Source organism: Enhydra lutris, unplaced genomic scaffold (assembly GCF_002288905.1).
Source record: "Enhydra lutris kenyoni isolate GAN:26980312 unplaced genomic scaffold, ASM228890v2 scaffoldscaffold20, whole genome shotgun sequence".
In the NCBI taxonomy this organism is placed as follows: Eukaryota; Metazoa; Chordata; class Mammalia; order Carnivora; family Mustelidae; genus Enhydra; species Enhydra lutris.
In genome coordinates this window covers 1,523,566-1,545,396 of record NW_019154104.1, presented here as the reverse complement: position 1 = coordinate 1,545,396, position 21,831 = coordinate 1,523,566, and the positions used below count along the sequence as shown (strand labels likewise).

Genomic DNA, 21,831 nt, shown 5'->3' with positions numbered 1-21,831 from the left:
TAGAGCTCCAGTTCAATTTACTCACTGGCCCACAGACAGCCTGTCTGGCTCATGGGACAAGAGGAGCTGGGAGTCAGATGTGTGCTGGGGGCCCTGAATTACTTTTTTGATTGTTTGGTACTCACATATGGACATCCCTCTTCCAATGGCTTCCAGAACTGTCTCCTCTCTGCGAGTACCTCCTTCTCTGCCAGAGAGAGGTCACATATGGCAGCCCAGGGCACAGGGCTCAGACCTTACTTCTCCTTCTGCACATCACCCCTAAATTCTATCTCAGGAGGGCTCGAGCCTGGCTCTGTGTTGCTCACTCCCAACCCAACTTCTCTCTTGATGTGGATATTTAGTTGCCTATTGGACATCTCCCCTTCATGTCCCAAACTCTCCACAACCCCTGATGCCACCGAAAATGAAAAAACGAAACAGCGCATTACCAAGGTCTCACATAAATGTCGTCATTGCAGATGATCTTGCAAAGCTGTTGACCTTCCTCTTTGTACCATGTGCTCATCTTTCACAGCATGTATGGCAATGTATAATCACATATTTACTTTCATATTTATTTGTGTAACATCTGTCTCCCAGTAGACCCTAAGCTTCATGAGGACAAGATGAGGTCTATCTGCCATCTGTTCCTCCCGACACCGAGACCAGTGTCTGACATAGACTAAGTCCTCACTATATATATTTGCTGAATGAATGAATGATTTCAAAGAGGACACGGGTCCCTGGAACAGGAAGAGAGTTTCTATGTACAAAAAAGGGCTATGAAACCTGGCAAAAAGTACTTAAGATCACATCTCGTTTTCCCAAAATGGGCCATCTGGCCACTTCCCCTCCCATTTGATGAAGTTTCATGTTTAATAAAAGCCCTGAGCAGTTGGAGCAAACACATTGGGCTTGATGACGAATTTGAGGAACGGCAGCAAGACTAAATGACCGATATGCGGAATGCCTAAATTAATTCATAAACATGGCCGGTTCTCAATTATCCATTCCAGTGGATAATCTAATAGCCAGTAATCTAATAGTTTGTAACTTAATAGCTTATAATCTTGAAAGTTTTACATGTGGCTTTTGTGAATTTGCATCAGTACATACGGAGTTCTGATGGTTTAGGAATTCATAATACTCAGAGCTCAGATGTTCAAGGTCACCATCCCCAGTCACCATCCCCAGTCGCCTAGTAGGGACTTCTCTGGGCTCCAACCCTATGTGGAGAAAATACTGCATTGTGTTTGGGAGGAAAGCACATTCGGTTTCTTTTGTTTGTTTCTTTTGTTTTTCTTTCTGGTTTTGGTCATAAGAATTGGGGTCCAAACTCCAGCTGTGGCACTTACCTGCTCCGTTTACATGTTACCTGGCTGGGTCTTTGTTTTCTCATCAATGCCTACCTCCCAGGACTGCGATGAAATTTTTCAGGAAAAATGAATGGGAACCACTCACTCTGGTAGTGCAAAACAAATCAAAAGTGGGGATGGGTCCCCCAAACTCTCTGTTTCCTAGCTGAGGAAAGAAAGATACCTCTTTTCATCTTTTTTTTTCTTTTTCTTTCTGCCTCAAAGGGATGTCTCTTCCAGGCTTGGTGGGCTAAAGTAAATAGGATCCTTGCTTTGTAAATCACATTTGGTTGTGAAAGCTTCTGCTAATGCCTGTACAAATCTGAAAGAAAAATGCTGTCTTGAGCAATCTAACATGAGAAATAGGCCGCGGGCCCTCCCTGGGCTCCACCAGCCCTCTCAACAAAACAAGTGATGGTGCATTCGTCTGGGCATTTGCCCATGTCATCTTGGGTCCAAGTCTCAGGGTTAGAAAGTAGAGACATCCTAAGATCCAAGGCTGATCCAATTTTCTGTTGGGGGGGGGTGAGGCTAGAACCCCAGAGTTCCCACCTCCTTTTCCTGCCATGAAGTTTATATCTCGAGGGAAAACAGCTGTCCATTCTCAGGCCAACTGGGACTGAAGCCAGCTGTTGCTTCCAGATGCCAAGAGCCAGATGTACACCCACTCTTCTCTCCCACTCCTTGAGCCTGAAGTCTTAAACTTTACTGAATTTATTAATAACCTTCTCAACATGCTAAAAATGCATTTCCTTGGGCTCCCCCTCCAAAGAATCAGATCCAGTGAACTCAGGTTGGCCGAGAAATCTACATTTTAAACAACAACACTACCAGCCTCATCTTTTCTTTTCCCTAGGAAATTCAAATGTCACTGATCTGAGAATCATCCTTTGAATGAAAATCTCTATAGCGAAGGCAGTGGCATGCTGGTAAATGTTTAACTAGTTTGGGAGTGGAGAAAGCCTGATTTGCAGCTTGCTGGTTTCCATGATGTAAATGTTCCCACCATGGTCCGTTCCAGCCACCAACATGACATCATGATTTTGAAGTCGGGAAGAGGAGTGTGCAATCAATCGTTACAAGCTCATAGGAACTGGTTCCAGCACGCCACTGGGTAGAAACCTCTAGACGCCTCCAAATGGTGTTTCCTGGGCTTTGGCATAGATAGAAGGGCCACTGTTCAGCCCACGATGTCACATCCCTGAGTATTTTTTTCCCCTCAGGCCTTAGCTCTTTGAAGGGTTTGTTTTGGTGACTGGTTCCCAGAGACCTCTAGGGGTTCCAAACCAGAGAGAGGAAAGAGAGAAAGAGTTCCAGGAAAGAAAAGGCAATTAGCGTGGGATGTTGGCCTCAGCCACACTGTCAACCTTGTTCGACCCAGCTTTCAACAGGGAGGATGCAAACACCTGCTTCTGCCTTCATTTGATAAGCTTTCTGGTCAACTCCCATAAACCTGATCCTGCTGACCTGGAGAATGATGAAAAGGCTGAGTGTTGGGGACCTGAGGGGATGAAAGGGGATGGGGGAGGACCACGGGGTGGTCATATGACCCGGGGTCGACAGCGGCTTAAGGCTTCCCCTTTGTCTCCCTGCTCTGGCCCCGTGTTGGAAGGTTCTGGTGATTTCCTCCCGCCCCCGACCAGGCCAACAGATGTGCAAAGGTCTCCAGTTCCCAGGGATCCGGACACAACCGCTTGTTGTTTCCCTGCTTGCAGACGGGGCCTGTGATCACAGACAGAACAGCTACACAATCACTCACCGAAGAGCTGAGCCCAGTCAGGTGCGGGGTTCCAACCTACTCTACATTTCTGCAGCAAGAAAACCGTGTGAGCAAAACTGGACGAGAGTGAAAAAGAACCCCGCCTCTCCCTGTGTTCTCTAAGTCGGCTTCATAGGAATGCCGAGGACTGTGGGAGAGACTGTGTCCTTAGCTCTGTCTTCCACGGTGATAAAATCCTCATGGATGCCGTAACCGTTTGAGCACACGCCGCCTTTTGGGCCTGCTGCTTTATCTCATGGATGCGAGTAAGGATCCCTGCCCGTGTTAAGCCTGGAGTTTGAAGGACACTGCTCCTCCAATCGGGATGTCTTCTGCAGTCCACTGAGCTTTCACTGAGCATTGGATGGAAAGGAGAGAAGAAAAGGCAACAAAGGAAAGGGTGAAGGTATCAGCCTCCTCATTTACCTTAATTATTCAACACAGATGGTCTGAGAAATTCCTCTCTGCTTAGTTTCCTCTTGCCATGCACATACCTTTTATGAATGGGGCAAACAGAAGCATGAAAACATACTAACTTCCCTTTAATAAGGAGCTTGTCTCACATCAAGTCCATCCTCAAGAATAAGCTGATGCCTAATGATATATTTTCTAGCTTATGCAACAAAGGATGGCCATTCTAGTTGGACACAAAGACCCGGTACATGTATGTCTCAGGATATAGTACATTCACCCATAAACGCTGCCAGTGATAGAAGGGCACCCTTCTTTTTAAAGCAATCATTCTCAAAATACGATCTGTGGAACCCTGGGGTTCCCTGAGACCCTATGACTATGTCTGCAAGTTCAAAATAATTTTTATTGTAATACCAAGTTATCATTTGCCTTCTTCACTGTGTTGACATTTGGGTGAAATGCTGGTCTCAGACATTGAACTGGGGGTCATGGTATCTTCACTGCCAAAATGTCACAGGACAAAAATAAAAAAAAAAGGAAACCAGTTTTGACTTTAGAGTGTCTTAGATGAAGCAGTCAAAATTGATGTTCTGAAATCTTGCCCCAAGTGCAAGTCTTTTGACTATTCTGTGTGGCGAACTGGAAAGTAAGCATTCTGAAGCACAAAGGTGGTTTTCAGGAAAGCCATTCATGAGAGGAGGAAGTTATGAGCTGAACTAGCCCTTCCATGAAACACCATGTTTGCACAAAAGGACCCAATAACCTTGGCTATTCAGACTTGGTTCCTGGACAGACACTTTCTCTCAAATGAACAAACAGAGCTGGTCACTTCAAGAAAGATAACTGACAGTCGCTGTTTTCAAAATAAAAGCTTTCAAGCAAAAATTAGAATTTTGGAAAACTTGGATCTGCAGCTTAACACCTTCCCAATACGCGAGGAAGTTTCTGATGAGACCAGTGCTGTCATTAGCAAATGTGAATTTCTAGTTTTCGTCATGAAATATATCCAATTTGGAAAATCTGCATAACTTAGTAAAGCAATGTTTTCCAAATGACCCATGCAGAGCATCATGGGATCACACAAGGGCAGAAGAGCCATGCAGAGCGCAAGACAGACCGAATGGATTCTAATGTATCCGAGCAGGAAAAGTTCATTTTGATACCATTTCAGGTGTTACATTGCAACTAACATTTCCTGAACTACCATTTGTTGAGTTTTGTTAGAACGTCATAGAAGAATGATAGGCCACCCCCACTACCCAAAAGTAAAGCATTCCTATGAAATCTTTTGTAAGCTGAAAAGGCATTAAAGAGGCAATCACCTTTAATTTCTGTGGAAAAAATCTTTTGAGGGTCCTCAAACTCCAAAATGCTTCTCGTAGGCTTTTCTCATACCTTAGGACACATCTTGCTAACAAATGCACCTCAGAGACGCAGTTCAAAGGTCTGGTGGCTGGACGCTCGGATGCGGAGTGTGGTTCCTGGGGAAGGGGCCGGGCGGGGCTGCTCTCACTGGCTGGGGTATGTGCCGCCTCTAACAGGGCTCCCCACAAAACAAATGCTGAATAAACAGTATTTTTGGGTTTTTTTGTTTTTGTTTTTGCCTTTTTTCATAAAAGTGAAAAATCCTCTTAGGATTTCTTCTGGTTAATTAAAACAGTCACTCATGTGGGTCTTTCATAGAAGCAAAATGGTATAAAACAGACTTTTAAAAAGTGGGGGTACTTGTAACCACAATTATCTGAAAAAGTTAAAATAGCCCTTTCCAGCTACCTATCTGTGTGAGGCTGGGTTTCCTTCAGATACTTCAATCAAAACAACATTCAACATTCACAGCTGATTGAATGCAGAAGTAGATATGAGAATCCAGCTGTCTTCTATTAGGCTGGACATGAAAGAGATTTGTAAAAATGTAAAACACTGTCACTCTCCTCACTAAATTTTGTTCTTTTTGTTGTGGAAAACACAATTATTTTTACAAGATGCTTGTGTTAATTTTAACTTTTTAACAAATAAAAAATTATGAATTTAAATGAAGTAATAAATATGACTATTCCTATAAATGAATATTAGATGGATTAACAAATAAATATTAAATATTCTTTTAAATATTCTTCTGTTTTAATTCTTAATATGGTAGGTGATTTAATTATCTGTTATTGCCTAGCAAAATACTCCACAACCAAGTGGCTTAAAACCACTATCATCATTTGTTATCCTCATGGTTGCGGTGGATTTGGAATTCAGAAGTGGCTGAATGTGATAGTCATCTAAAGGCTTGACTGGGGTGGAGGATGAGCTCTCAAAGCGTCTTACTCACAAGCCTGGCCATCTGCTGCTGGCTCTTGAGAGGGGGGCCTTGGTTCCACCTCATGAAGGTCTCTCCCAGGATACTCAAAACATGGCGGTGGGCTTTCTCCAGAGCCAACAGAAGAGACCAGGCAGAAACGTTGAGTCCCTCTTGGGATCTAGCCTCTGAAGTCACACACCCTGTCTTCTGCCACTCCCTACCGGTCACTTAGTCCAGACCTGATTCACGGTGGGAGGAGAATACACAGGGCATGAATGCTAGGAGATGCGGATCACTGGGGATACCCCCAGGATTCATCAGTAGATACTGCCCACAGAACCAAAAGCTTTTTGGGGTTTTCAACACATTTTGGTGTAAGGGAGTCCTTAAGACCAGAACATTTGAGAGCTGATAGCCTAAAGGAGTTGATTCATATCTTAAAAGGAGGGTCTTTGCCTCTTCTCATCCTCCTTCTTTTTCTTCTAGTTTTTTTCTCTTGTTGCTTATAGTTATACCAGCATTTAGCTTCTTGCTCCATGAACTTGGAGGACACTGCCTTCTAGCTTTGTTTCTTCTGAATTGCAATTTATTGGGGACTCTCTGTAACCCTAGTTTGTTGGGTTTTTTGCTTGGCAATGCTTGGGGCCTGCTTCAGTTCTATTCACCCTCTGATCAGGCTCCATGAACAAACCCTGCCTCCAAGAGGGGGTCATCAGCAGGCAAACTTGGGTCACTAGTGGGCAAAGGCGACCAGCTCTGAACAAACGGCCTAAAGGCAGTGGAAAGAGCTGTGAGCAAAATGGAACAGGATCCCTGCCCTCATCTTTGCTGTTCCTGGAGTTTTCTGTAAACCCTTGTGGCACTCACTCCCCTCGGGTGTCAGGCTAGCCTCCATAGGAGCAGAGGTTCTGATGTGTACAGACCTTCTCCTACCTGTGTTGTAGAAGACAGTAAAGAGAACCATGCACTGTGTGCAATTTTATTTAAAAGAGTGCCAGAATGTTCTTGAGCCTCTCAGTCTGTTTTTTTTCCCCCTTTGTGTTTCTTATCGGAAATGAAAGAAAACAGCCAGGGGAGATAGGATCTCAGGTCAAGAAATCCTAGCAGGTAATTTGTGAGTTGAAAACAAATCTCCCTTGAAATGAATTAAGCAGGTGAAGGGGATTCCGCTTCAACTCTTAAACCACACCTTATCCTGGCCTGGCAAATGACTTCCTCCCAGCCGCAGGCAAATCCCAACTCCCACCCACTAAATGCCTGCAGTTAATAAATGTTAAACAGCAACAAAACCCCGAAGTGGAAAAAGGAAGACTGATGGAAGGCCAAGATACCAGAAGGACCGCTTGAGAACCTTCCTTGGGAGCTGCATCCAGAGAAGGAACTTTCAAGCAAGGAAGCAGGGCCTGGGCTGGGGGGTGTGTGTGTGTTGGTTGGGGGTGGGGTGTGCCCAAGACATGACTGTTTTCAGAACATCAGAGCCAGGTAAATAGCTGACTTGACTTAAAATGTTTTTCTTGATCAGACCTGCCCACTTGATACCGCGAACCACGTTCAAAGCCTTCAAGTTGCCTGAAATCCCCAGAATCTGGTACTGAGGCCTGGTACGAGTCACGCCTCCTGCTAAGGACGCCAGGACTGGAAAATCCCAAACTCAGGTCCAGGTAAATCCGCTGAGGGTTGGCGAGGAGGTCGTCTTATAGGTCCGGGGAGAACCGCGACAAAGAAGCATCAAGTTATGCTCCGAGGAATTCATGAAGCATCACTTTTTTTTTTTTTTAAAGATTTTATTTATTTATTTGACTGACAGAGATCACAAGTAGGCAGAGAGGCAGGCAGAGAGAGAGAGAGAGAGATAGGAGGAAGCAGGCTCCCTGTGGAGCAGAGAGCCCGACGCGGGGCTCGATCCCAGGACCCTGCAATCATGACCTGAGCTGAAGGCAGAGGCTTTAACCCACTGAGCCACCCAGGTGCCCCGAAGCATCACTTTTTATTCCCACTTTACAAAACAGAAGACTGAGGCTGGGAGAAGTCGAGCAGCCCCACGAGCTAGTCAGCAGCAGAGCCGGGAGAGAGACTCGTGGGATAAATCATAACAATTGTCATTTGCTGAGCACATTTGATGAGAGAGGAGAAATACCTTGTGCTCTGTGCATGTTAACTTTTTCATTTCTTGGAGGTTACTTCCTTTCTAAAGAAGTGAAACTGTCTAATTGAACTTCCTGCCATGTTGGAAATGCTCTGTATCTGTACTGTCCGGTCCCATCAGAGTCACCAGCCCCGTGCGGCTATTGAGCACTTGAAGTGTGCCAAGTGGGACTAAGAAACTGAATTTTTTACTTTATTTCATTTTAATTGATTTAAATTTAAATTAGCACACGGCTGGTGACTACTGCATTGAACAATATAGCTCTAGGAGGTTCAGAGTAGCTTTTTTTTTTTTTAAAGATTTTATTTATTTATTTGACAGACAGATCACAAGTAGGCAGAGAGGCAGGCAGAGAGAGAGAGGAGGAAGCAGGTTCCTTGCTGAGCAGAGAGCCCGATGAGGGGCTCGATCCTAGGACCCTGGGATCATGACCTGAGCCGAAGGCAGAGGCTTTAACCCACTGAGCCGCCCAGGTGCCCCAGTTCAGTAGCTTTTTAAAAAAGCTTTCGAAAAGGGGTCGCCTGGGTGGCTCAGTCAGCTAAGCTTCTACCTTCGGCTGAGGTCATGATCCCAGGGTCCCAGGATTGGGCCCTGCATCAGGCTCCCTGCTCAGCGGGCAGTCTGTTTCTCCCTCTGCCTCTCCCCCAATTCATGTTCACTCTTTCTCTCTCTCAAGTAACAAATAAAATCTTAAAAAAAAAAAAAGCTTTCAAAAACTTGGTAAGTAGAAAGGCAAAGGTTGCATCCCAGGCTGACAGAACCCAGAGCCCATGGCTTTTTCTTCTCCCTTCTATTCCCCAGTGAGGTAGCCTGCATTTTGCAAAATGAGAGGCCCTGGGAAGGAAACTGCTGAGACAGTATACAGTCAGCCAAAAATACAGCCAGGCCCCCTAAAGGCCAGGTCTGTACTTGAGTCTGATTTTTCTGACTGTGTCTAGAGGCCCCCACAGAGGTGCCAACAAGTGGCCCAATACCCCAGCTAGATGATCGAGACCCTGCACCAGCCGCTTTCCAGAGCTTACCAATAGTGGCCCAGTTAATGGAGGGTTCTATGACTCATGGGTCCCAACCCTGCTATTTAAACATCAGCATTTCCTTTTTTTGGGCTTAAGACTAATTGGTATAGAGGTGGTGAGTTCCCAGGCCCAGCCCCACCCTGCTGAAACATGTAGCCCTCAAAGGTAGAGCTACCATCCACCATGTGTCTGAATGCAAATGTTTAACCCGAGCCGGCCTGTCATGCTGTCGTCAGCTTCCCTCCAGCCTCCCGGTATGCATCCCTGACAGGTCACTGCCCTGCTCCAAAGCCTCCAGAGACACCCCAGGATGCTCAGAACAAACGCCAAAGCCTTCCTTCCCTGAGCCGGCCCCACCCACTTCTCTGACCTCCTGTCCCAGGTCGTGCCTACCATTCACTCTGCTCCAGTCCCTGATCTCCTAGCCGTTCCTCAACACTTGTCACCCTTGTCCTCGTCCCAGGCCTGGAATGCTCTTTCTCAGACTTGAATGTGGCTCACTCTCTCTTCATTCAGCCTCTACCCAAATGTCACCTCTTCAGAAAGGCCTTCCTGCTCCACTGTGTGCAACAGAGTGCACCCCCACCCCGATCTCTCTCTACCTGGCTGTATTTTTTTTCCAGGTACCTATCGCTAGTTGATACATGTATATATCTACATACATACATGCATATTTGTTGTTGGTGCTGGTTGGTTGGTTTGCCTACTGTTTGTCACCCCCACTAAGATGCAAACAGGGTAGGGACAGACATTGCTTTTTTTCACTCCATATCTCCAGTGTCTAGAATAGAGTCTGGCACGTAGGTGCTCACTGAATATTTGTTGAAGGAATCAATGAATAAATGAATGCACGTGTGACTTCTTCCTGTAAGCGCAAGGGGGTGTGGAGGGGTAGGGAGGCTCAGGCTTGGCTCACTCTACACAGATCAGGGCTTCCGTGGCTTGGATACTGAACCATGAGAAACTAAGAGATCTGTTGGTTTAATTTCTTTTGCCCTGAGAAAGTTAAAGATCACAGATAATTCAAAACTCAGTGCCAAGTTCTCTATTTATAATCAAGGAATTCTTCACACAGAGGTAAACAAGAGCAAAGGACTGACAAGTGAACTGTGGGAGGAGAACGATGGGAAACAGATTGAGGAAACTGCGTGCCTTCAACAGACCTGGGTTCCCACCAGCACCCACTCAACCTTGGACCCAGAGAATCCTTAACAATTTTCAGTCCCAGAGTCATTTGGGCCAGGCCACCCAGGTAAGGGGTGTTGGGAGCGAGGTGGGGATTATAAGCAGACTCCAGCAGGTAAGTCCCATCTCTTTGTGACAATGATATCACTCAGCCTTCTGAAAGGTACACCCAGGACAGCAGATGTTTCTCCAGAATGCCCAGGCTCACGAAGTTTTCCTAAGACCTGGATTTGGGGGGTGGGGGCGGGATATTTCCTTACCTTCTTTAAGGTATTCCACAGAATTGTATCTCTTTCATTTCATCTCAAAACTTCAAAGAAACAAAATTAGCAGTGTCTAGAAGTGTCTGACGCACAGGAGGTAATCAGTAAGTACTGAATGAGTGAATGACAACGTCAAGGCAAAGCGAAGAATGATATAGTTTAGCAAACCCTGATTGCTGGGAACCATGGGCTGGAACCTCTACTCCAGCTCCAAGGCCTCAGTTTCCCTATCTGTAACACTGGCCTGGATGAGCTGGTGTTGAATTTCCCTCCCAGTTCTGACACTCTCTCAACTTCTGAAAAATTGTATTATGGCTTTATTGTGGATTCGGTCTATCTAGCTGGTGTCCTACGGAAAGCAAGCCTTGCTGCTCTGGAGACCGTCCATTGTTTTCAAGCACCAGAGGTTATTAAATAGCAACTCTCCCAAAATATTTTTCATGTCCTTCATGAAAGAACGTTCTGGAAGGTAGCCATCATCAAAATAGGAAGTAAAGCCAGGCTGGTGTTCCATTTAGCAGATAACACAGACTCAAAGTTCCTGTCACCCCATATGGTGATTCTGGGAGCTTGACCAGATTTCAGAGGTTTTGTATTCAGAGCGGTAAGAAATCATCTCTGTGGCTTGTGGGATTTAGTACCTATTTCCCTCCTTTCCTCAGCTCGGGGCTCTGGGTGCCAAGATAGGCTCCAGCGACTCTTCTCTCAGGGCCTCGGTGCAGCTGGTCTAACGTTTGAGGAGAGCTCGCCCCACTGGCACGGCCAGGAAGCCCAGTGCTGGCTCAGGCAGCTGCCCCGTCCACTGCAGCATTTTATTTTAAGCTACATGGAAGCCTGTCACTTCCCTCTACTCTTAGAAGTGTCCTAAAGCACGGGTCCAGTAGAATTCAGACTCCTCTACCTTTCTGACTCTGTTCACTGTATTGATGTACCAGGAGGAGAAAGGACACCCCTGGTCGAGAGTCTGAGAAAAGAGACGGGACCCGCTTCTGCTGGGGAATCACCCTCGGCCTCAGTTTCCTCAGATGTGAGGTCAGAACAGAGTGCTGGCAGACAGAGTGCCTCTTCCAGCCTCAGGATCCACCCTGCCCCCTACTCCCAGCCCAGAGGCAGTGCCAGCCCCTTCCCATGAGGGAGTCACAGGGGGCATGTTATGTAACTTCCATCGAGGCGGGACTCCTCTTTTTCTTTTCCTTTTAATATTTTTAGGTACTCTAGGAAGAGAGAAACATTTTTATGATCCCAGTAACCAAACAACATAATGAAAATCATGGCAACCATCGGCCTCATAAAACCCATGGCAAAAGCCTCCCCGTTCTCAAATAAGACCCTGGGAATTCCATGCTCTCTGAAGCCCTAAGTGGTCAGGACCTTGCTGAAGGCCTTGGGACGCCGGCTGATGGTTGATGAAAGGATTTTAACGCGCCACTGAAATTCTCTTTTCCAAAATAACCACTTTGAAACCTGTTAATTACAGACACACAACCAGCCCCAGCCCCCCTAACAGGACCCGGGGCTTTCACCAGGGAGAGCCCAGCTCCGAGGCCGGCTGCTTCCATGACGCTACACATGCTTTGTGTTGGGTGAATTAGCTTCAGGAAGAGAATCCAAATTAATTAAAACCACATGGCCCCTCCCCTCATCCCCAGGCTCCTACCCCACCTCCCTCCCCTGGAGACAGAGGCCAGTTCAGTCTAATTTGGTCCAGTGTTTTTGTTTCCTAAAATCTGTCTTGGGCTCTGGGCCATTAATAGGTTGCAGCTGATTTTAATCTACATGAATCAGAGACCTCGCTTCTTTGGTTTTAAGGAGATTACAAATTGTGTGTCCCACAAACGGGATGGAGGGGAAAGGTCCTGGGGAGGGCGGGGGAAGGGGACAGATCCTGGAAGTCACAAAAACTCTGCTCTCCATTAAGTGGGTGGGTTTGAATGAGCCTGTGATCTCTCAAAGCCGGGGGAGGGGACTGAAGTGGAGGTGAGGGTCTTGCGGCAGTGACCTCATGGTAGGAACACAGAACCCGGGCCTTGTGAGCAGAATTAAAATAAAGGGTCTGGAGGAGCGGAGAGGTCTCTACTCACCTATCTTCAACACATCCATTTCCCAAGTGTTTCCTGAGCACCTATCCTGAGCTAGAACAGGGCTCTGTAAACCATGACATGGGCCAAATCGAGCACACAGCCTGATTTCATAAATAAAAGTTTTGTCGCAACACAGCCATGCCCATTTGTTATGGATCGTCTATGGCTGCTTTAGTACTGTGGCAGAGACCCAATGGCCCACAGAGCTGAAAATATTTACTACGTGCCCCTTGTCAGTAAACATTTGCTGACCCTCAGCGGGAGAAGCACCCGATAGCTGTTGCACTTATGTGACGATAAAGGACAGACGTAGGACCCACTCGGTTCCCACATCATACCAAGATCTAGTTCCTTCTAAACATCACTCTTCAGTGTCTTCATGTCATTTAACCGATGGCAGTAAAGAACAATGCCAACAGTTATGCCACTCAGTTAAGGGTTTAAAGTACTCGCCCCGAACAGCCCTACACTTCGGCTTCACAGATAAAGCAACTCGCGGAAGGTCACATGGGAAACAGCACTGTTAGGAAGAGCCAGGCCTCCGTCCATCAGATGATGGTGATGAAAGGAGCTGGGGGGCTTTAACATGAGACTACTCCTTACATGTGTTGTACTGGCCATTTGCAAAGTTTTCATGTATGGGTCTATAAATAATCCAGTGAGAGGGTCAGAAAAATATCCCTCCATTTTTTAGGTAAAGGTGTGTAGCACTGAATCTCAGTGGATGGGGATAAGAATCGGGCCAGACCCCTTGAAAAGTGCCTTTATCCAAGGCCCAGTGGCTGGTGAGTGTTGGGGGTACTCAGTGTAGGCCTTTGATGACTTTCACCCAGTCAGAACCCCAGGCTGCCCCACATGCTCCAGTGTGCTTATAAGATGGCCCTTGGCCTTCAGGGACCTCCAGGCTAGCAGAGGAAGACTCAAGGAAGGGGTGTATTATGATTCTATGACACGCACAGTGATGGAGGGTACATGGGATTCTTGGGGAGGACAGAGGAGAGGAACCCCACCCTTCCCTAAAAGCAAACTCCTCTATAAGAAAACCTGATGCCGAAGTTACTGGCTGGAAATGCAACCAGGCCCCCTTCCAAGGCTGTTGGGGCAAAGCAATTGTTGGGGTTATTGTGGGGCCGGGCAGGGAAGCCTAAAAAATCAGCATCCTCCCAGGGCCTAGTCTTGGCAGCAAATGGATGGTGCCCAGGAAGCTGCTGCTTTGGAGCAGGAGGGGCAAGTGCAAGTCACTTCCTACAGGAGCCCATTTCCTCCAGGGCTAGGCCTGGCTCCAGGGGGAGACCCTTCCAGCCAAGGAAGGACAAGTCCCAGGCTGTGATCACAGTTGTCTGGAGCACTCTGGGAGGTGGCTCTGTTGGCCCTTGATCAGAATCACAGGTCAACAGAGGTCTACACTAGCTTGCATAGAAGGTTAACTCTATGTAAGGGTCCCCAGCAAACAGAAGCCGAGAGGTCCTATGAAAGATAACGATCTATACCTCATTGTCTCCTATTCCACTGCTGCCTCAAGGTCTTTTTTCTTTGGCAAGCTTCTTCCTGAACTTTAGGCAAAGGAGTTTCAGAATTCACTGAGGAGTCCTGGGTCCCTGTCTTTCTAGTGATGAGATTTTGTGTGAATTGCTTAAGGGCGATGGAGGAAGGCTCACCGAGCAGGGATGAAATACAAAGCAAACTCCACAAAGCAAAAGCCTGGGAAGTGATCCCATTGGCATCTTTGGGTCCCACCACCATGGGAGCCCCACGCTCAGAAACAGCCTGAAGCAGGGCTTAGACCTTGGCCTGTTAGAGGACAAGGAATGGCTCCTCTCGCTTCTACCTCCCAGGGAGCCTCCTAACACACTCCCTGACTGGTACTCTTTCCTTCCACCAGCACCAAAGGTTGCGGGTGTGATCCTCAGAGCTGTGTTGTGTCTAGACTTGGATGCTTGATAGGTTTGGGCTCTCTTCCATGGTACCCGACAGCCAGGAGATTGTGCTACTCCTTCCTTGAGTGGAGACTACAGGAAGAACAAAGGCTCATGACCCTCACACAGGTGCACCAGGAACCCATGTGTGTTCAGGGCAACTGATCCAGCGAGGTACCATACTATGTTGAAGAACAACGGTGGCTCCGTTGACTCTGATCATGGCTTCCTGTCCCTTGACTGGAAGAGAATGAGACATGGTTAATTAGCAGCTGCTGAGCATTTATTATGATCTGGGTGTCACATGGATGAATATATTGGTGAGGTAGATGCTGAGGAGGTTGCATGCCAAGGAGTTTGTTTATAGAGTGTGGTTTCTCCCCGTACTGAAGTGTTCAGCAATGTCTGCTCACAGGCACATCATGGTGGCATTGGGTCAAGGTCCCCAACGTCACTGGGGCTGCCAGTCCGAGGACCCTGTACGATCTGGGGCCCTCATACAAGAGCAGAGTGCTTAAGTCAAGCTCTCCCCTTCTGTGCCACCACACAAAAGTGAGTCAGAAGAAAGCAGAGTGAAAAAGCTCATAAACACTTCCTGGGGCCGGGCTCACAAATGAAAGCTCCGAGTGGAACAACAAGTTTAAAAACACATAACACATGCGGAAATGTCCAGCTGCTATTGGAGGAGCAGATCGGGCACTAAAGTGGTTTTGGAGTGACGAAGGATGGAATTTTGCAATTAGATCTCTAGCTTCTCTGGTCCTTTAAAAGACACAGGGCAGTGGCTCCCCTGCATCTGCTCCCCCACCCTCTCAAAGTACTCTGTCCCTCAACTCACCTCTGATGCCTGGAGTTTTTGCAAAATTATATTTTGTGTCCTGTATAAACCAGGGCTGGTAATTAGTACAGGAAATGAACTTCACAAGCATCGAATGTGCACCAACCTGTGGCATGGGAAGTTGCCAAGATATTCTTCTGAAGATTTTCATAAACTCTTGAAACTTTCTTTCAGCTTCCCCTTCGCACACTTGAATGTGTGCACACGCATCATATGTGTGCACCTACTCAGACACAGAATTTCCCATTGCCTCCAACACACACGGACAGACGTCTGTGCGCATACACCCACACACTCCTGTTCTCTAAATTTCCCATAGGTCCCCACTACCTCCACGTATAAATTCAAGCATCCAGGCTTTTTGCCCCCCTCAGCCTATGCCCAGCACACAGGAACCCGGAGCCATAGTTACAGCCTGAAGGGCGCACACGTGCATGTGTGTACACACACACACGCACTCACACACACACACGGAGCCACATTCCAACTGGTTCAGTCATAGCTGTGACAGGTCTGGGTCTGCTTTGCTATTGTTTCTCCATTGCCTCTAACGGGGCATTCATGTCAAAGAGATGAACCTCTTTAGCATTTGCCCCAAGTCAGAGTGTTGGGAAGGCAGCTTTTTTTTTTTTTTTTAAAGATTTTATTTATTTATTTGACAGAGAGAGAGATCACAAGTAGGCAGAGAGGCAGGCAGAGAGAAAGGGGGAAGCAGGCTCCCTGCCAAGCAGAGAGCCTGATGTGGGGCTCAATCCCAGGACCCTGAGATCATGACCTGGGCTGAAGGCAGAGGCTTAACCCACTGAGCCACCCAGGCGCCCCAGGAAGGTGGCTTTTAAAAGTATGCATGGATGGCAGAGTGAAAAGCAGGGTTAGAGGCATCCCTCTGGGTCTCCTGCCTTGGTCTCACACACTAATGAGCACCGTTCTGGGTTGTTTAGGGCGTTTCTTTATGTGCTATTCCATCTGAAACCAGGCTGAGAGGATGGAGGCTCAGCTGAAGACCTTCAGCAAGTCCTCTCTCAGGGTCCTGCTCTGCCTTCCTCTTACGGATCCCAGTGTCCTAGGCCCGCCCAAGCGACCTGAGCACAAGGCCTGGGTGGGAGGCCACAGCCACATGAGCGAAGACTAATCTGGGTAGAAACTCAAGGAGATGAAAAGAGGCCCCGAGGGACCACTCCCCTGTGGAAACGCTGAGGGATAAGAAGAGCTGGTATGTAGAGGACTCCCATCCCCTCCCTGAACAGTGGGAAGTGTCGCACTGCATGGACAGAGGGGACACTGTCTGCATCAACAACAGGACCGGCTACTGTACGACTTCATCTGGTGCGTCCAAGAGCCAGACGGATGTCATGTATCTAAGAAGCGAACCGGCCAGGAGTCTCAGCGGGTCGGGACAGGGGGCATGCCGTCCCTCGCATCCTTTAGAGACTGCCGTTCACTTGTTGGTAGGCATGCAGGGGGCTGCGACCGCTTTCACACTGCTCCACTCTGCTGTCTAGAAGTCTGTGTACTTTGTCCTTGGCCACTGCCTGTAACTTACCAGAAGTCCCGGTGTGCAAAAGTGAAAAAAGCAGATGCTATGGTTACAAGGGGAGGGGATGAGTTTGTTGTGTGTGTGTGAACGACGTGGTGGGGGTGGAGGGTGGTCCCATCTACTCTGGCTCCATCCTGATCCTTCCCCCAGCTCTACTTCAGGGACTCTTGGGGGGGGGGGGGTTTCCGTGGACCCCAGTTTGAAAACCATTACCATAAAGCAAACCCTTTCCTGTGAGAGTTGTTGAACTTTAGTACCCAAGGACACACAATGACAAAGAGCGGGTAGGCATCTGACAACCTTTCAAGTTAGCCTTTTACATACTATTGATTTGGGTTGTAGCCCATATTTGATGCGGTGTAGAGAGTTACAGACCCCTTGCTAAAACTCTTCACCCCTGAGCACAGGTCTGCAGCTCACAAATTGGGGATCACTGCACAGAAGCTAGAAGAACAGCAAGAGGTAAGACCGGGGTCCCAGATGGAGTCATACTATGAAAGGGCTTCAGGGTCTAGTGAAGGAATTTGTGCCTGATGCTATTCGGCAGTGGAGAACCATTAAAAAGCCATGTGCAATTATTATTATTATATTATTAAAGTCTAGAAATGACATGATTGGACATGAACCAGAAAAAAAAAATTATTCCTTTGCAATTAAGTCCCCTTACCCACCTCCAGTTGTCTGAGCCACAACATCCAATACCCACCAGGAGCAATTTCCCCCCAGAGCTTCCGGGTGCGTGTCAGTCCAGACATCACCTTCCTGTCTGCATCATCAGAGGGGCTGTCTGGCATGTTAGAGCCCACTGACGTACACAGTGAACACGCGCCTGAATGAAGGAACATGCATGCCGGTAAACAGAGGGGGATTTATACTGTGTGCAGGCCGAGGTGAGGTAGAAGCCCTCAGCTTCGCCTCCCTCATTCCTAGACCTTCTCAACTCCCACCCCCAACCCTCTGAACCCCTCAGAAAACTTAGTTTTATTTGCTGAGCCGGGACGCGCAGCTGGAGGTGGCACCCAATACAGGTTTGGGGAATGAGGTCATGTTCCCTTTACCTTGCGGAGAACTGCGAGAGCTTTCAGTCCCCCAATCCATCCGCGCCTAAAATGAGGGGCCCTGTGAGCATGCGCCTACCGACTTCAGAGAGGGCCGTGGGGATGAAGATGTAATTAGAGCCTGTGAATGCTTTGTGCTTCCTGGATGAAAGACAACACTCTTAAGTTTTATTATCTACCTACTCTGCTTTTTTATTGTTCCAGTTCCCTTCTGTTTTTCCTTTTGGGGGTCTGTGTAAACTTTACTAGGTATTAATTTCAAAAAAGGCCTCCTTGCACCTCAGAGAAGGATTTTATTTGGTGCCTCAGAGAATTTCTTTCCATAACCCAGACCCTCAAAGGATTCCTCTCAGTCAGGGTGAAAGCGGCCTGCGTGTGTTCAGCTGCTCAGTTCGGTTCAATTTAACAAATATTTACGAAGCATCTACTAACATATGCTGAGCCCCGAGAGGCAGGGCAGGCCTGGGAAGAGGGGGAAGGTTGTGAACTTTGGAGCCAGGCCTCCTGAGGACTGAGCTCCAGCTTGGCAGCTCTGTGTGGTCCTTGGAGAGCCTTGGTCACTTCTTGGAATCTCTGTTTCATCACCTGTAAAATGGAGATAATCCTATCCATCTCTCCAGGCAAAGTAATAAAAAGATATATATCTCACAGCGGGTAATGGGTGGCAGGTCAGTCATTTCCAGCCGCCCACCCTCTCTTTAGGATCTGGTCTCTGGAGAAGTGGGAGAGGAAACGCCTCTACCTTCATTTCTGTCTAGTCTACCCTGAGGCCCTCTGTCTAGTCCCTGTTCATCCATTTTGGAAAGAATGCCAGCTGGTTAAACCAGCAGTTCTGGAAAGTTCTCTTCTCAGTTCTCCCCAGCACTGCTGGACAACCCATTTCCTCGACACATTCCCCCTCTACATAAATACCTCCCAGGCCTCCACATTAGTATCCCCCTCCACCCTCCCTTCAAACCCATTCCCAGGAAGGAGAAGAAAAGAACTTTCCCATCCCTTTGAGACGGAGAGCACAGTGGAAATGGCTTTGCTCTGCTGCACCCACTTCACGGTCTCCTGGGAAGGTGAGCTGCAGGCAGGGGGGAGGGGCACGAGGCCATCAGGGTGGGCTGAGGTTGTCCAGTCCAGGCAGCACCAACACAGCACTCAAGGCAGAGCCTTTTCACAGATTCCCTCACTTCCCGGAAACAACACGGAGGATGACCCTAGAATGTTCCCTGGCAGATACCACCGTACAGTCTGAGAGAAGTGTACTAAAGGTGTCCACATGGGACCCTGTCATGCCCTGAATGAGGCTTCTCGCTGTTTCTCAGGTTGCCAGGGAGGAGAGTGGACACAAGGAAGCCGTGAATAGGCACTGAGAGGCCAACACGTAGGAACTTGAGCTTCAGAGGGGCTGGGTGTCCCCCAGATTGCCAAGAGCACGGAGCTTGGAGGTGGCCTGTTCAGTCTGTTTGCTCTTTCAGAAGTGTGCTAGGGAAGCCAGGAGTTATTGTTACCCCGAAAGGTAGGCACTCATCAGGTGTGTGGTCCTAGCATTTGCCCTGGGCTTTGATTCCCTCCCTGTTCTTTTCAGGACCACTGTGGGGGTTAGTTCCCCCAGCCCAGCAGCACTGGGGGGCTGGCCGCACCGTGCCCCAGTGCTGGGTTTTCCCACAGGCCCCTGCAAGGGCAGCCTCTTGCCTCCAGAAAGCCCTGGGCGGCCCGTGGGGTGGGGTGGGGGGGAAGCAGGGCTGCAGCTGTGTACCGCCCCCCCCACTCCTCCCGCCCCCGCCCACCGCCTGCAGCAGGCTTTGATCAGTTCTCCTGGGGGCTGTGTGCAGCCTGACCTCCCATCTCCAGTGCCTCTCAGGTGGAAAGTTCTGTTCAGCCTGTCTGTGTCTTCAAAGGCTCTCCCTCCTTCAGGCTGGGACGAGACTGATAATGGTTCTCAGTTTGCTGTCCTGTGATCTCCCAGCAGCCCCCATCCTTCCATTGACAGGCTTCTGCTTGTTTGCTTGGGCTGCTTTGGCCGAACTCAAACCACCTTTCTGGTTGAGGAAGCACATTGACATCCTCCCCCATTGAGGCGCCTTTGATGGCTCAGACGTGGCCTCCAGCCCAGACAAAGGTGACCGGGCCACCGCAGCTGGGCACCTGGTGAATCAGACTCTGGGCGTCGGGCAGGGCAGCCGTTGGAGAGAGGCAAAGGACTCCCTCAGCCCGCAGCGTTCGGGAGGAACGCTCAGCTCCGCCCTTCCCACCCCAAGGCCCCCGTAGCTTTCTGCCCCAGCTCCCCTCAGGAATCCAGCTGTGGGGACTGAGATGTGCGCCACCTGCGCCCATGTCTGGACCTGGCTACATGTTGGAGAGGCCGCGAGGCCCGCAGATGCCAGCTTCCCAAGAACTCAAGCTATTCGCTGTCTTGAGCCGCAGGCACCAGGCCAGCCAAATTCGGGAAGTTCCTTTTAGGGCCTATTATTTCCAATGGCTGTGGCCTTCTGGCCTTGGTTCTCAGCCCAAGGGGTAAACAACAGCTGAGCGGCCACTCCAGGGCCCACTTCCAGCGCGCTTCCCACCCCTGCCGCTGACCCTGAGCCTGGACCTCCCAGCCCCCTGCCCAGGGTGAAAGGACAAGGCCTGGGTGACCCAGGTGGCTGTCAGTGAGTCTGGGCAGGATTGCCGCCTCACCAGAGGTCCAGGGGGCCTCAGAGCGGCACACTGAGCCTCCCTGTGTGAGGGGTTAGGCTGCACGTTGCCCTTCGGTTTCCTCATATTTAAAATGAGGGCGGCCAAGGGCAACAGGAGCGGTCAGGAGAGCATCCTTCTTCCCCAGCCTGATAGCACAGTGCTCTTCCTTCCTTTTGATCATACTCAAAACAACTGTGGCCCTAGAACAATGAGGCCAGGAGGAGGCCGGAGGGGATTTATTATGCTGTTGTCCTGTGGCACAGCCTCGCCTGACTTTATCTTGTACCGAGGTCTGCGTGGGAGGAAATCTGGCAGGCCCTTGGGTCACCTCCCTGCTCCTGCACTGCCTCCAACTCAGGACGCTGGAAGGCCCGGGAAGAAGCTGTCCTGCTAACCCCGCCCCAGCCGAAGCAGCAGCCACAGGGAGATGAGTGCAGATCTCTCCCAAACTCCGGGACTCCGGGAAAGGCACAAGACTCCAGGTGTCGGGCCTGCCCAAGTCCATCCTGCCAGAGACAGGGCCCCAGTGTCCGTCCTGGGCAGACGGACGGGTTCGAGCAGAGCCTTGCTCTCCAACCAGCTTCCTCTCTCTTTTCCTGGTGGTGGTGGTTGTGGGCAGGGGAGTTAGCTGAATGGGCTGTTTGTGGACTGTCCAGCGTCTCACACGGGTCACAAGGGAGAGGCCCCTTGAGCAGGGGTTTCATTCCGCCGCCCAACACCCTGGGCCCATGGCTGAGGCGGGAGAAAGGCTGGGAGCCTGGGGGCTGAGAATATCTTGATCAGTATCAGTTGGTACTAGATTTTCCTGGAATGTGGATGTTTTGCCGTCTATCTGCTATTAGCAGGATCTAACCAGATCCTCACCCAAATTGTACTGTCAATGGCGCTAATATTTAGAAAATAAACAAACCATTCTCATTAGCCAGCTGGGCACTGAGGGGCACCCGAACAACCGTCTTCGTGAGTCTGGAATCTTCTGTAATGCTGTGGATTCAGCACAGGTCTGGTGTCGCCATCGTTCCCCAGATGACCTTGAACAGGCTATGTGACCTCTCAGAGCCTCAGATTACTCATCTGTAAGATGCGGATGAGAATACCAACCTCGTCGAATTGTTTTGAGAATCAAATGAGATAATGTATATAAATCACATAGTTGGTATTAAAGGTTCTATAGAATATGGTCACTACTATTAACCACCATTTCAAATAGTGTGAGGCTCTGACCTGACCTCCTCAGATCCTGAGTAGCATCCTCAAGTGAGCTGTGGGCCCCGCTCTCAGCCATAAGGGGTGAATCCACAAGGATCTCAGGAGGAAACAG

General features: G+C 48.9%; 1 protein-coding gene across 2 annotated transcripts in view; it reads right to left on the bottom strand.

Annotated features, from left to right (window-relative positions):
* Nucleotides 1-13,262: 13,262 nt before the first annotated feature.
* LOC111148673 (RAD51 paralog B) overlaps nt 13,263-21,831 on the bottom strand; it is a 599,479-nt gene continuing 590,910 nt past the window's right edge. For both annotated transcript variants that reach the window (XM_022505442.1, XM_022505443.1), the window contains one exon: nt 13,263-14,647. In XM_022505442.1, coding sequence (XP_022361150.1) covers nt 14,529-14,647 — 119 coding nt within the window. In that variant the 3' untranslated portion in view covers nt 13,263-14,528. The remainder of the gene's footprint in view (nt 14,648-21,831) is intronic.